The 16,615-nt window shown below is 42.3% G+C and overlaps 1 protein-coding gene across 1 annotated transcript in view; it reads left to right on the top strand.

Moving 5' to 3' along the window:
- Positions 1-16,615, top strand: part of smg5 (SMG5 nonsense mediated mRNA decay factor) — a 94,686-nt gene that overhangs the window by 43,801 nt on the left and 34,270 nt on the right. Inside the window, exons 4-10 of the mRNA XM_084336248.1 lie at positions 3,817-3,973; positions 4,487-4,576; positions 5,755-5,844; positions 6,487-6,565; positions 6,657-6,782; positions 11,382-11,450; positions 15,826-16,055. Of these exons, the coding sequence (XP_084192374.1) occupies positions 3,817-3,973; positions 4,487-4,576; positions 5,755-5,844; positions 6,487-6,565; positions 6,657-6,782; positions 11,382-11,450; positions 15,826-16,055 (841 nt within the window). The remainder of the gene's footprint in view (positions 1-3,816; positions 3,974-4,486; positions 4,577-5,754; positions 5,845-6,486; positions 6,566-6,656; positions 6,783-11,381; positions 11,451-15,825; positions 16,056-16,615) is intronic.

The following is a 16,615-nucleotide window of genomic DNA, read 5'->3' as shown; positions in this document are numbered from 1 at the left end:
CAATGTTGACTGGAAATGGGTCATTGATAATGCGACAGGCTGATTAGACACATAGCCATAATTTAAAACAGATTAGGCGATATTAACGTTAACATTGAAGTGGTTGCTGGGCATTCAAGGGGGTAAAAAGGAAAACACGGCCGGCTCTGAAAGTGTTAAGTGATTCCTCGACGTCCTCGTACATGGGCAATAGAAGTGGGGACAGTTTGTTGTGGAATTTCCTATCGAATTCAACCAAACCCATCGGACCTGGAGCTTTGTTGGTCTGCATTGTCAAAATTGAACGTACTATCTCCTCAGAGAGAGGTGCATCCAGGTCCAATTTGGGCCTTCAAGCCCATCCATGAAAGCAGCCATTGTAGAGGTATCTGAAGGAAATTCTGATTTATAAAGGGAGGAGTAGTATGATTTGAACATTTTATTAATGTCTTTAATTTGAGGGATTGAGCGGGAAGCTGCATTCCTTTTGAGTTGATGGGCGGGTAAACGTCCTGATTTGTCTCCATGTTCATAGTATGTGCTACGTCAGGGGTCAGCAACCTTTTTGACATGAAGTGCCAGTTTGAAATATAGTTGTAACTAGTGTGCCATATCAACAATATTCCATGCATCGTAATTTTTTCCCCTCATAATCAGGTATTTTTAATGATAATTTTTACATTATTACATCATTATTGTTATTGTTATTATTAACAATATTATTATTATGGTTGTATCAACCCTAAACCTGAGTTGGGGGGGGGGGGGGGGGGGGGGGGGGGGGAATGCAATGCAGACAAACAGTTTTGCTTTACTGAGCGCCGTTATCTGGGGGCTGTAGTTGGTCACTTTAAGCTGCACACCGGAGCATCTTTTAATCCAGCTGTTTGCGGTTCTCTGATATTTTCTGACTTTCCGTTGATCTGTCGCTCGACACTTCGAGCTGACATGGGGATATCTTTTATCCTTGATTTGATTGTCTCTTTGTTTGGCAAGCCTTCAAACAAAACATCTGAGCTACAGAGAAAAGCCTCCTTGATATACTCGCCATCAGTGAATGGCTTTCCACATTTCGCAATGCAATGAGCAATGCGATAGCTTGCTTCAGTTGCGTGGTTTTTAGCAGTCGTGAACACTTTGAGGGTGCTGGCTTGCTTTCCATACCTGGCCACGGCACGTTTAATCGATTCTGCCTTATCCGCCTGATCTTTGAAACTTTTTTGATGCTTCGTCTCAAAATGGCGTTTCACACCTGACGTTCTGCAAACTACATTTTCTAAACATAAAGTACACACAGCACGGTCCTTCTGACACACAAACCCGTAGTCTGTCCACGAGGGCTGGAATGCCCGAATTTCCTTTGCTTTAACTTTCTTAGCGGGGGTTGCCATCATGAAAGACGGCACATACAGAATGCAACCGCGGCAGCACTGTGTGATTACCTGGGAACTGCTCGCGGGCCGCGGGAGGCCAGCTGAGCACCATGGGAACAGCTGTATAGCTGTCATAGGGGTGTGCAAAACAGCCGACTTACAAAAAAGAACCTGTGGGAGGATTTCAACAAGATAAATGCGACAACAGTGCAACATTTTTCACTAATATTTCAAAGCAAAGTAAAAAAAATTATAAAAATAAGAATTATAATTTTTTTTCTTTTTTATGCTGCCCCCTGTGCCAATGAAAATGCTCCCGCAGGCCAATGCTGGCACGCGTGCCTAGGGTTGCCGACCCCTGTGCTACGTGATTTCATTAAGAGCTGCTCCGAATCACAAGTTGAAATAAGGTCAAATTCCGCCGTGTAAATCCAGTCACTGTTTAAAAAGTTCGGTGGAAGGGTTTGAAGAATAATTATGGTCTATTTGAAGTATCTTAGATGTGAGCTCTTGGATCTTAGCTTTGTGTACTTTGTTCGAGTGTGCCGAGTAAGATATGATTTGCCCTCTGAGAAACGCCTTCAATGTTTCCCATAGTAAGGAAAAGGAGGTGGAATCATTCTGGTTTATAACAAGAAAATCATCAATAGATTTTGAAATAAATTCACAGAACTTTTTATCAGATAGGAGGGGATTCAATCTCCAGAGCCCGAGGGGGTCTGTCTTGAGAGGATAATCTAATATCTAGGGTCAAAGGGGCGTGGTCTGAGATAACGATACTTAAATAGTCAGACGAGCTGACGCAAGGAAGCAGTGAACTATCTATAAAAAAATATTTCATTTCTGCGGGAATCACTGCACTACAACAGCTGTCAACCTTCCGCCATTGCCGCCAGTTGGTGTGAAATGCATTCTGGCATACTCGGCTGTCCCAAAGTCGACTGCATTTCTCTGCCACAGAAGGAGCCTTTGAAACGACAGCCTCCTGTTGTGCCACTGTGTGCCATTCTTCAAACCAGGGTTCATAGGTCCTGGACGTGCTTAAAGTGCTTGATTTTTTTTACAAAAAAATGTCAAGGCCTGGAATTCCTTGAAAACAGAAAAAAAAATTACGAGGTGCTTAACACATTGGTTGCCGTTCACATAGATTTACGTTTCTGTGGCCCAGCGGTTGAGTGCCGGAAACGTAGATCTACGTTTTTGTCTCTGTTTTCCTTTTATTAGCTATTGCCATTCATAATCCATCGAGGCACCTTGTGCATGCTGTACTGAATGTGTCTGAGATAGCAGACGTTCAATACCGCCGCCTAACGCCTTACACTCCATTTGAAACTATGTAGTTTATTTTCTCTACCAAGTTGCGGCGTGGGGGCGGGTTCTAAACACTCCGGCAAAACAAGCGCTTATAGGCATGGCTTGGACAACTGACCCTGCCCGCCCGTTCATGTGCAATGCTGGATAATGTCGGAGACAGGATCGCTGTGGATATCTGGAATGGCGATCAGATAATTGGATTATTCTTTTTGCAGTACACCAGAGACCAGGTAAGGACTCTATATTACCAATATTGCATTGATCCGATATTTTTTACCCCGCGATCGCTCTGTGTATGTGTGTGTGCTGTGTCCCGTTGGCAGTGATCACAGCACAGAGGTGGCGCCCCGCTCCAACCCACCTTTCATGCCTGCACGAGGAAACATAATACCAATAATTTCAGGATTCGATAATCGGGCGAAATTTTTTTTGTGTGGATTTGACTAAAGGGCTGTTTTGACGGAGTTCCCTGGAATTACACAGGATCACTCTACCACTATACTCATATTCACCACGGTATAAAACAGAAATGTATAGATGAAAAAATAATCAGTTTTTTGCACGTTGACCGGAAGAAACCCACTGACAATCTACGGCGTTATTAGATCCATAGCTATATAAAATATAGGTTTAGCTCTACAAACAAGGTGAGCGCTTACATGGGGTTAATGAGGGCAAGGCCTATGCACTTCCCGGAAGGGGGCGTGGCACCCAATGTGTTAAAAGGTCCTTGAAATTGAAATCAACCATTCGCATTGAATGTTTTGTTCATCCATGATCAAATTGTTCTGAATCAATAAATCGGTTTTTTTCTCTCTTCTGTTTTAATCAAATCTGACGAGTCGCTGTCTTGCGTGCTCCAACTGCTTTTCCTCATTTCTTCAAGCAGGCCAAGAAGATGCTTAAAAAAACAGCATTTAAAATTGAATTGTATCCTTCGAGTGAAAATAGTGCTTGGAAAAGTACTTAAAATGTCTGTGGTACATTTAACTTTTTGCAATGTCTGTGGGAACCCTGTTAGAAGGAGCCTTTGAAACGACATCCTGTTGCGCCACGGTGACTCATTCAGTCTTCAGATGCAGCCATTGAAGGATACAGCCCCTGAATTGAGACACAACTACTAACTCATCTTTGTTTACCCCAACCATAGCACATCCACAGTCGCAGTGCCCTGGAGTGTGCCTACAGGACCCACCTGATCGCCGGCGTGGGCTTCTACCAGCATCTCCTGCTCTACATCCAGTCCCACTACCAGCTGGAGCTGCAGGACTGCATCGACTGGACCCACGTCACCGACCCGCTCATCGGTCAGACTCTTTGATCGCACTCAAAACACACGTACAGTACCTACACACAGCCAGACAGACTCAGATTATAGGATTACAGTTTTGCACACACCATACAGACTGGGATATTTCTCGCACGCAGGCTCAGACACACACACACACACACACACGGGTACAGATACATTCTCGGATCACACGCACCCAGACACCGAACACACACTCGCACACACATGCACAGATACAAACTCGGAACACACATACACACACGCAGAAGAAATCTTACCGACTCGGATCACACCACACTCACATCGCACATAGTAAATAGCATACCCCCTCGCGCACACACCAAAGAACCAGCAGAAACTCTCCACTCAATCCACCACCACAGTTAATTTGGCTGGATACATTATCCAGGCTAAAATGAACCAGCCCACACTCCCATCCGTCTTCTTTGGCTGCTAGATGAGAACGATGATTCACATCATTCTCTGCAATCAAAAGAACCCTTAGTGATCTGTTTGTTTTTCCTGGCAGGCCGGAAGAAACCAGTGTCGGCCACCCCCAAGGAGATGGAGTGGGCACAGATGGCCTGTCATCGCTGTCTGGTCTACCTGGGAGATTTGGGTAAAGTTTATGGTGTTTTCCATTTGTCTCACGGACAGGCCACCTGCCGTATTGCAAGGTGTAGTGGATATATTACATGGACCTGTATTGGGGCCGGGTGATATAGGGGAAAAAAAAATCGATAATCTAAAAGAATACATATTTTATATTTTTTGTATTACTGTAAAGATGATATAAAAATGTATATATATATAATCAGTAGGGTTCGTACGGGTGCTGGAAATCCTTGAAAATGCTTGTATTTCAATGTGCTGTTTTCAAGGGTTTAAATGTGCTTGAATTGTGTATAAAGTGCTGGAAAGTTATTGAAATTGTAATTGCACTTTATACTTTAATAATAAATCGCTATCTGACTGAATAGTTTGGTTTTTAGACAAAGAAATAAAATAAGTCGGAGCGACTCAGAAGAGGACCTGCACATTTTACTCGTTCCCGAAACTCCTCTACATGCCCCGATTTAAAATGGTTCACGACAGTAGACATAGTGCTAACGTCTAGTACGTTTAGCGGGGTAACGTTAACGTTAGCTAGCTAGCTATGTATCAGCTTGCCGTGACGTGAGGTAGGCGACAGCTGCCTACTTAACAACAGGCTGCCTACTGGTAAATGTAGTTCTTTTTTTACAACAAATTAAAAACCTTATAACTACCTTTATTTCAACCAAAAATGCTTAAACAATAATGTTAGTGGTAGAAGGGAACTCATTTTGTGCAAAAATGGAAAGCTTGGCAATGTTCATGCGGCAGAATTGTTACAATAGCCGATAATCCATTTTCCCAATGACAAATCCCTATACGGGTGGAACAACCAGTGACGTCAGACTACACCTCCCATATAGCGCTTTTATCCAAAGCGCTTTAAAATTTGTTCCTCACATTTTACCCCTTCACTCATTCACACACCGATGCCGGAGGCAACCACGCAAGGTGTCAACCTGCTCATCGGGAGCAGTTGGGGGTTAAGTGAATTGCTCAAGGACACTTCGACACTGCCCGGGAGGAGCAGGAATCAATCCGGGAACCTCCGCATTACCAGACGACTGCTCAACCTCCCGAGCCACTGTCGTACAACAGCTGTCATTCCAAATCTTGGGGGACTCAGGTTTTCTTACCATGTCTATTACTTGCTTTTCTCGTTTCGGCCCAATCACATCCCTGCGTTTTTGAATGTCACTGCAGCACGTTATCAGAATGAGCTGGCCGGGGTGGATGCTGAGCAGCTGGCGGAGCGGTTCTACCACCAAGCCCTGTCCGTCACACCACACGTGGGTGAGTGACCATAGTGTGTTCTCGTCAGTCACACCGAGCCCTTACTGCTGCAGGCCTAACGGTGCTCTGTGGCTCCTCCTACACAATAGACATGTAGGCCCGGTACACCAGGGTTGACATATGTAGGCCTGGTACACCAGGGTTGACATGTAGGCCCGGTACACCAGGGTTGACATGTAGGCCCGGTACACCAGGGTTGACATGTAGGCCCGGTACACTAGGGTTGACATGTAGGCCCGGTACACCAGGGTTGACATGTAGGCCCGGTACACCAGGGTTGGTGGATTTTCTTTCAAATTCAAATATTGCAAACATGTTGGTATGAAAAGGTGTTATTGTCTTAAGTAAAAGGGAATAGATGTTCTATCATCAGCAAGTAAGCTAAATGTTTAATTGATTGAGTTGAAAGTGAATTGATCCAAACCCTGTGGTACAGATCATGTTCCCTTATTCTTTACCAGTAGAGGGCAGTGTTTGCCTTGATATGATTCTCAAGAAATCACTGGCCAATTTCTTTTGAAATATTCTATCTGAAGAAAGTTATTTCACATTGCCTACCAGTAGCTGGAAAAAGCTAAAAACAAAACAATAAGTATATCAAAATGAACTAATTGATATTTCTTTGTGATGGACTCTGTGCAGGAATGCCTTTTAACCAGCTGGGCACGTTGGCAGGGAGTAAGTTCTACAACGTTGAAGCTACATACTACTACCTGCGCTGGTGAGACCTCCATACCCATGGGATATGAATTTAACCACACGCCTGTATTGACCAATCTAATGCTCTCTCTACCTCTCTCTCTCTGTGTCAGTATCCAATCAGAAACCCCGTTCGAGGGTGCCTACGGCAACCTGAAGCGTCTGTTTGACAAAGCTGCCAAGATGTACCAGCAGGTGAAAAAACAGGAGATGAAGAAGCTGTCTCCCTCCAGACAGAGGTAAGGATACTGTAATATAGCAACACACAGAGGTGAGGAGAATATACACACTGTAATATAGCAACACAGAGGTGAGGAGAATATAACACTGTAATATAGCAACACACAGAATATACACTGTAATATAGCAACACAGAGGTGAGGAGAATATAACACTGTAATATAGCAACACACAGAATATACACTGTAATATAGCAACACAGAGGTGAGGAGAATATAACACTGTATTATAGCAACACACAGAGGTGAGGAGAATATAACACTGTATTATAGCAACACAGAGGTGAGGACAATATAACACTGTAATATAGCAACACAGAGGTGAGGAGAATATACACACTGTAATATAGCAACACACAGAATACACACACTGTAATATAGCAACACACAGGTGAGGAGAATTATAACACTGTAATATAGCAACACAGAGGTGAGGAGAATATAACACTGTAATATAGCAACACAGAGGTGAGGAGAATATAACACTGTAATATAGCAACACACAGAATATACACACTGTAATATAGCAACACACAGAATATACACTGTAATATAGCAACACACAGAATATACACACTGTAATATAGCAACACAGAGGTGAGGAGAATATAACACTGTAATATAGCAACACACAGAATATACACACTGTAATATAGCAACACACAGAATATACACTGTAATATAGCAACACACAGAATACACACACTGTAATATAGCAACACACAGGTGAGGAGAATTATAACACTGTAATATAGCAACACAGAGGTGAGGAGAATATAACACTAATATAGCAACACAGAGGTGAGGAGAATATAACACTAATATAGCAACACACAGAATATACACACTGTAATATAGCAACACACAGCATATACACACTGTAATATAGCAACACAGAGGTGAGGAGAATATAACACTGTAATATAGCAACACAGAGGTGAGGAGAATATAACACTGTAATATAGCAACACAGAGGTGAGGAGAATATAACACTAATATAGCAACACAGAGGTGAGGAGAATATAACACTAATATAGCAACACACAGAATATACACTGTAATATAGCAACACAGAGGTGAGGAGAATATAACACTGTAATATAGCAACACAGAGGTGAGGAGAATATAACACTGTAATATAGCAACACACAGAATACACACAATGTAATATAGCAACACACAGGTGAGGAGAATATAACACTGTAATATAGCAACACACAGAATACACACAATGTAATATAGCAACACACAGGTGAGGAGAATATAACACTGTAATATAGCAACACACAGGTGAGGAGAATATAACACTAATATAGCAACACAGAGGTGAGGAGAATAATACACAATGTAATATAGCAACACACAGAGGTGAGGAGAATATACACTGTAATATAGCAACACACAGAATATACACACTGTAATATAGCAACACACAGCATATACACACTGTAATATAGCAACACACAGTGTTCATGGTTTATCTGCATTTTATTGATCCAGAGACATTTCGAAAGGAGACTAACCAGGTCCTTCTCACTTCCTGTAATTTGTCATGTGAGCTACTGCCCTTCCCCTTCCCCCCTCAGGAGACTAGAGCAGCACAGGCCTCACTCACCCCAGTGAGAGATGTAGAGGTTTTGGTTGTATGTTATTTTCTTTACTATTGAAAAAGAGGTAAATATCGGACCTTCTCTTACAAGTTGAAGGTGTTCTGAAAACTGAACACTTTGACACTAAAGCCAAGAGTAAAGACCCTAACCCTATCAAAACAGCAGTCAAAGTGTGTGTTTTCACATTTCAGCACTACGTTTGTTTACCAATGACTTTAAGTGTTATTAGCAAAATATGAGCTTATAAAAATCTCTGCGCATTGCATTGGAAACCGGATGATTTTGATCCAAGGAAATTACGCCATCATGAAATCGTTGTGGTCCTAAGAAAGAGGAGACCCAGGGCTTTCGATGGATGTCGGAATTTCATAAAACTACACTACCCAGCTCACACCAGCCACTGTCAAAGCTGCAGCCAGCTGACGTGAAAGAAAATATTGGCGTTTCGTTATTTAGATTTTCGTAATTATATCTCACGGGTTGAACAAACCTGAACGTTATTGCCATAAAATACAACGTATAATTGTTTCTTTACCTTTCTGTGAACGTCTACAAAGAAACTGCATCGCAATCTAGTTAAAAATGGCGGAGCTATGGACATTATACAAAAGTAACTGTACTTACAGTAGATTTCATTCACAGTCTTTGCTGCCCTGTAACGGGTGCCTGGTGATACTAAATCCAGATGTATCCAGAAAGAAGAGATTTGGCCTAATCCATAGATATATGACTTGGCCATAATAAGGTCATTTATAGGCCTGATATTCTATATTCATATTTCAAATTGCATGTGTCCGGATGGCAATATCCATTACTGTATCTACAAGACCCCCTTGTAAATCATCTGCCCTTTATTAATTTGCTTAGATTTTTAGTACACTTGATCTCAAGAAGGTGCTGAATGAGCTCAGTGGCAATTTTTCACGTCTGGTCAATGTTAGCATGGTGTTATTCACCGTCAAAGATGGAAAAATAAATAAATAATTATATTCTCCTTTGGTTCATTACAATTTAGTCAAGCATAGTAACAGACACAATAGACACTGGGAATACATTCCCTGAGGTCCATAGTTGTCCCTAGGTACCAAGAACATACAAATGGACGTTGTAGAAGTGAAGCAATCTTGCATTTACTTGGGTATGTACTTTTAGGCGAATTTTCTGAAAATATGGCTAGGGCTTAAGAGGTTAACTCATTCAGCACCGGGGATTAGTCTGGGCCCTGTGGTCGCATTGCCACATGTTAAAATATAGGACTGAGTCACCTTGTTTGTAGAGCTATAACTATATTCTATATTATAGCTATGGATACAATACTATGGCCCATTTGACATCACCTATCTAACGTTCAAAATGTGAGAAATAATAAATGTTTCCATCCATACGTTCCCGTGTTATACCGTGGTGAATATAAGTATGGTTTTAGAGCGGTCTAGGGTAATTCATGAAATCCTGAGTTAAAGCCCTATACTTCGATTCCACTATAGATGTTGCCATGTCTTGCCTGTATATGCTATTATCCCGAAATCAAATCTACATCATAGCTATTATGTTCCATCATGAATGCATGAAAGGGGGGGGGGGGGGGGGTCGTTTCTCATTATTTGAATTTTAGTAACGGTATTCGCATTGAACACTAAAAACGCTTGTCAGCCTGATCGGTATAAAAGCATTGCAGGATCAAGCAAAAATTTACTTCAGATAGTCCTTACCTGTGATCGGGAGTATTCCAAAAATAATATTCCAATGGACCTATCTCAAACCCTGCCCTCTTTTCTTGATCCTCCAATCACAACTGTCGCTTACCTCGGACAAACAAAAGGGTAAGCGACAGTTGTGATTGGAGGATCAAGAAAAGAGGGCAGGGTTTGAGATAGGTCTATTGTTTGATCGCCATCTGGTAAATCCAATGTCTATTTGGTCCACGGCATAACTCACCACAACATATGGATTGGGGATATTTGACGCGTTATTTCTTTTATTCAATACGAATCCCGTTACTGACAATCAAATAATCAGAAACGACCCCCCCCCCCTTTCATGCATTCATGATGAAACATAATACCTATGATATAGATTTGATTTGAGAATAATAGCGTGTACAGGGAAGAAACGGCAACGTCTATAGTAGAATTGACGTATAAGGCTATAGCTCAGCATTTCGGGAATTACCCCAGACCGCTCTAAAACCATACTTATATTCACCACGGTATAACACGGGAACATGGAAAAATGGATTCGTTTTCACATATTTAACGATAGATAGGTGATGTCAAATAGGCCATAGTATTGTATCCATAGCTATAATATAGAATATTTATAGCTCTACAAACAAGGTGACGCACTCCTATCTTTTAAAGCGTGGCCTTGCTATGACGGGCTCCGTCTAATAGCTGGCGCCGAAAGTCGTTATTGGGTGCCGACGGTTGAGTGCCAAAAACGTAAAAAGTAGTAGATCTTTTTACTTTGATCCACACTCTACAGACTTGCCCAGAGCGATCTGCATAATTTTCGACCATCCCCACACATTAGAACTGCAATGCCGATCGACTATCGCCAGGTGGCAGTATCGTCCGTGTCTGAACTGCAATGGCTTGGGTTGAATCACACTAACTTTCATTTCTGCTTGGCCAGTGGCCACTCCTCCTGCAGGGACATAGATTCACATTGATCGCCTAGAAATTCCGTCGCCTAAGCGTATTTGACCATCGAAACGTGTATAGATATTAGGGCTGCACGATTTTGGGAAATAATCTAATTGTGATTTTTCTGACAGATATTGCGATTGCGATTAAATTTAAAAGTACCAAACTGGAAAGGTGTTTCTGGTGGACATTCCCAGAATCAATGCCAGTTATCTTTTTCTTATCTACTATCTTTGATTGAACCCATGCATTCTTAAATTTTTTCTACCATAGTGTAGATGGATGGTTGACTAACTAACTACTATAATAATATCGTCCTAACATTTCTACCCTGTTCTCTTCAGATCTAAAGACATCAAGCGCCTCCTGGTCAGCTTTATGTACCTCCAGAGTCTACTGCAGCCCAAGAACAGGTGAGGAAGCTTCTACAATGCCTCAAAACATTGCCTACCTGTCATGGCCTTGGGAAACCGTGGGTTAACACTAGGAAAGTATATATCCACATAACACAACAACGTAACAGCATTAGGGAAGTATATGTCCATATAACACAACAGCATTAAGTATATGTAGGGCTGGGCGATATGGCCAAAAATGATATCACGATAACGATATGATAATGTTATCATATCACTCTACATCGATAATTATCCATATTGTTATAAGTATTAAAAGAAATATAGCAGAATTTGCAGCAATTCTTTGTCGTTGCTGCCATCTTTAGTGTTACAGCCCCTCACACTCCAGTTCTCAGGCTGCAGCTGGTTTGAAAGCGAAAATAAACGGGCTTCTCTGCTGGCTGTGGCTCCAGGGGAGTTGAATAGTTCTGGCTCTGCTAGTTTCTTTTCTATCTTTTGGCGCTTTTTTGGTGGACAAACCGCCGCACATGTGCACCGTGACTCGTGACTGGAGACCAGCTCTGCTAGCACACATAGCCTACTGTGTACAGACGGTTTCAAACTGTATTTTAAATTAGAAAGCAAACAAAATAAATGGACAAGAGAAATAAATCTCAATTTGGTCAGTATTGTCATTTGGACAAGCAAAGCCAAAGACAAGTCTGTCCACTGTCTCTGGTTTTAAAACTGCCCTGTTGCGGGGCGGCTGGGTGGCGCAGCGGTCTAAGCGCTCGTCACCAACGCGTGAGACACCGGAATCGAATCCGGCTGTCAGTGTTTCCTCCGGCTCCGGCTTGGGCCGGCCGTCATACTGACTCAATTGGCAGAGTCAACGGGAGGGGAGTCGATGGGTGGTAATCTGGTCGTTGTAAACAGCCCTGACCGACTACAGGTCGATCAGGGCGCCTGCACAGCAAGGACAGGAGATGTCGAGGGTAGTGTGAGCCTCCCACACGTTGTACCTCGCCAATGAGAGTCCGCGCTGGCAGGTGAAAAGAAGTGGCTGGCTGACTCCGCATGTATCGGAGGGGACATGCGATAGATTCTTCAACCCTCCCTACGACCGACCAGTGGGGGGCACATGCGAGCAACGATCAAGACAGGGGAGGGGGGAATTGGCACGACTAAATTGGGATGGGAGAAAAACAGAAAAGTGGATAAAAAAACTGCCCTGTTGCACGTCACAAAAAATATATATAATAATACTTTTTTTGTATTGATATATTTTTTATTATCAATCGATATCGATTATTAAAATATATTGCAATAATTATCGTTTTATCGCCCAGCCCTAAGTATATGTCCACAACAACGTAGCGGTGTTAGGAAAGTATATGTCCACATAACGCAACAACGTAACAGCATTAGGAAAGTATATGTCCACATAACGCAACAATGTACAGCATTAGAGAAGTATATATCCACATAATGCAACAATGTAACATCATTAGGAAAGTATATGTCCACATACCACAACAACGTATGTTTATGTTTGTGTTTGTTTAAAAAAAAAAATATATATATATATATAAAAAAAAAAAACGTAACGGCATTAGAGAAGTATATGTCCACATAATGCAACAATGTAACAGCATTAGGAAAGTATATGTCCACAAGATTCCACATATACTGTCTTAAACATCTCTAAGACGAATGAATTTATTGGAATATTCTCGAATACACTAGACACGTTGTCATTTGTCGGCCTATTTATGAATCGTTTTAAAATAAACGCTAGATTATCGATAGTATATGTGTACTTGTGCACGCTATAGAGGCGGGCTGAAAAAAATCTATTCTCATTTCCTCAACATCACACACACACACACACACACACACACACACACACACACATACACACACGGCACATGCTGAGATATAGGTCAAAACAGCTCCGATTACCCCAAGACTGGTAACATAGACTCCTTACCTTAGATCAGATGTTCTCCAAAAAGATTATTCCAATTCCTGATCGCCATTCCAAATATCGATCGCGTTTATTGATTGATTATTGGCTGCTGTAAATATATATTCCACGCTGCATTCCAACTCGCGATCACTTCCATGTTCATCAGACGGCTCGCCAGCATAGTGGAGCCAGTAGGCTCCCCCCCCACACATCCACCAGTCTAATCGAATGGCCTGCAGTTACACAGGGATAGACGATAGGGGGCGGTATTTTCCCATCTGAGCTCCTAGAGGGTCTGCTGTACCAACGGGAGACGTGGTTGATGAAATATGAATTCAGATTGCTAATAAAAAAATCAAAAGACAATGCACGTCGTCGGCACTCAACGGGGGGTCTGATAAGACGACAATACACGTCGTTGGCATTCAAAGTGTTAAAGGTCTCGTGTTATGCTATTCCTTTCACTATTTGGGCTATTTTACACAATTCCTGTGAGTCTGTAACATCTGTAAGGTTTAAAAAAAAAAATGCATTGTTTTGTATTTCTAATCAAGTACTCTAAAGCAGCATTTTTCCACTTCAAGATTTCAAGCTGTTTTGGGCTGGGCTCTGCCCATAAGCGCTTTGAGTGACAGTCACCCACACAGCGTGATACATACGAGAGAGAGAGAGAGAGAGCGAATAGATCACTCCGTGCACGCGTGTGCGCTGTGAGCGGCTCGAGCGATTGTGTGTAAAATGCAGGTGGAGAGAGAGGGAGAGAGAGAGGATAGATCACTCCGTGCGCGTGTGTGCGCTGTATGAGCGGCTCGATCGATTGTGTGTAAAATGCAGGTGGAGAGAGACAGGGACAGGGAGACCGCTTCCGCATTATTCCCTCTGCTCTGTTGTTGAGCGAATTGTTGATTCTCTCTGTTGGCACCCGCGCACGTCAACCCGTTTGAGGAAGTGTCAGTATTTCCACTCGCTCTGTTGTTGAGCGAATGGTTGAGTGTGCGCTACAACTAGGGCTGTCGCGATAACCGCATCACCGCAATCCCGTTGGGGAACAGACAACCGCGAGATCCGCGGTAAAATAAAAGGGGCGTCATCATTTTTAACTTCATTTAATGACGAGGCGTCCGTTTTCCAGTAGCATGAGCTAACTTCACGTTTCCATACAGTTTACAACTCACAGATGAAATCAGGATTTATTTTCATATCCTGGACTCGAGACTGTATTAATCTGAACCACAGTAGAGTACAGGGGAGCGTTCTCCCAACACTCCCGGGCCGAAGTGCTGGTCATGTAGCTTGCTCAATGTTATGCTAACGTTATACGCAAATCAAGTGCTGCCTCTGAAAAAGTATTCCAGGCGATCTGGTGAAGCCATAGCTTTAGGCTAACAGAAAAGCTAACCCAGAGCGAAAAAAAAGTTACACCCGGTCTGCAACAGGGGGAACTGCATTCTCGAGACGGCGGCAATACCAGGATTTGGCCGGTACTGCACTTTCGGAGTCCCAATATGCCATTTCCAGCCAAAATACAGCTCTGACAACATCCGGGATATTAAAATGGAATAAAAGCAAAAAAGAGTTTACCACGTATATACGTGGTTGGCCTTTAACGGTCGGCTCCCAAACACGTATATATATGTGGTTGGCCAGGAATGTGTTAACACTATGCCGTCCTTCCACGAGTATATACGTGTTTCATCCATAGATGCTCTGTAATAGTCCGGATGCTACGCAGTTTGTTTTATTTCATTCGTATATATACAGCAGAAATGGCGTTCGATATAACGGCGCCAACGTTTAGCCTATTATCTAGCTTCCTGGAAAAAAGACTAGACGAAAAGCGCGATAAACCTTATATTCACGACGCTATAAAATGACAACCAACCGATGGATTTTTATTTTCTTTAAGCCATTATGAAGGCACGGTTTATGCACTCAAGTGACAATGAGAATGGACAGATGGCAATACTATAAATGATATATATATCTCTTAGAAAGTACATAGGTTTGTAAACAAACCGCTGTCCTCTGAGGCATAAATCGCTGCAAGTGTTAAGGCAATATGCACTTTAAATGGAGCACTGAGCTCTTTTATGCAGGTTTTTTTTTCTATGTTTGTGAAATATTTCTACTTCAGGGATTGCATTGTATGTATTCTTGTATGTTTTTATATTGTATGTTTTTATACTGTATGTTTTTTCCACTGTTTTATGATGTAATGAGCATTGCACCGATACAAATCCCAATCAACCATGTGTTGAAATGGCAATAAAGTATCTATCTATCTATCTATCTATCTATCTATCTATCTATCTATCTATCTATCTATCTATCTATCTATCTATCTATCTATCTATCTATCTATCTATCTATCTATCTATCTATCTATCTATCTATCTATCTATCTATTAATCAATCATAACACAGCAACGTAACAGCATTAGGAAAGTATATGTCCACATAACACCCGTGTGTTTCCTGCAGCCTGATGGAGACAGAGCTGACGGCACTGTGTCAGTCGGTGCTGGAGGACTTCAACCTGGTGCTGTTCTACCTTCCCCCACCGGCCCACGGCACCGCTCACCACCCACCCAGCGAGGAGGAGGAGGAGCCGCAGCAGCACAGCGACAGCACCTGCCCCGTGCTGCCTGACGCCCTGGTCTTCAAGATGGTGGTCACCTGCCTCATGGTGGTGCACAGCCTCAAGAGGGGAGGTCAGTGGAGTGGGTGGGAGGGGGTTGGATAATGCGGCACTGCGCTGTGTTCAGGCCACGCCTCTTTTTGTAGAGACTAAACACTGGGTAGGCGGCATTTGTTCACAATCTACAACTTTAGAATAAAATAAACAGAAGTAAATCATGCTGAAGACTATCAAGTCCCAGAAATAGTCATTACCTGTTAGTGTTGGGTCACCCAGAGATAAATAAGCGTAATATTAAATGTCCATGAATGGGGGAAAATTGAAGGGGCATGCTTGAAGACGGGTCAAACATCACTTTTCAGAATGGCACCAAGGCTTAACACATTGGGCGCCATGGGTTATATCTAGGGATGCTCGATATTGGCTTTTTTACCGATACCGATATTCCGATATTGTCCAACTCTTAATTTCCGATACCGATATCAACCGATACCGATATATGCAGGGTTTTCCCCCCCAAAAAAACGGAATAATTTCAGGTAACTAATAATTTCACTGGATGCAATATTGTTATTGTTTTCTTTTAAATTTGTACCGATACCGATATTTTCCGATATCACATTTTACTGCCGA

This window comes from Notolepis coatsorum, assembly GCF_963971535.1.
Source record: "Notolepis coatsorum genome assembly, chromosome: 19".
NCBI lineage: Eukaryota > Metazoa > Chordata > Actinopteri > Aulopiformes > Paralepididae > Notolepis > Notolepis coatsorum.
This window is presented reverse-complemented; position numbering and strand designations above follow the sequence as displayed.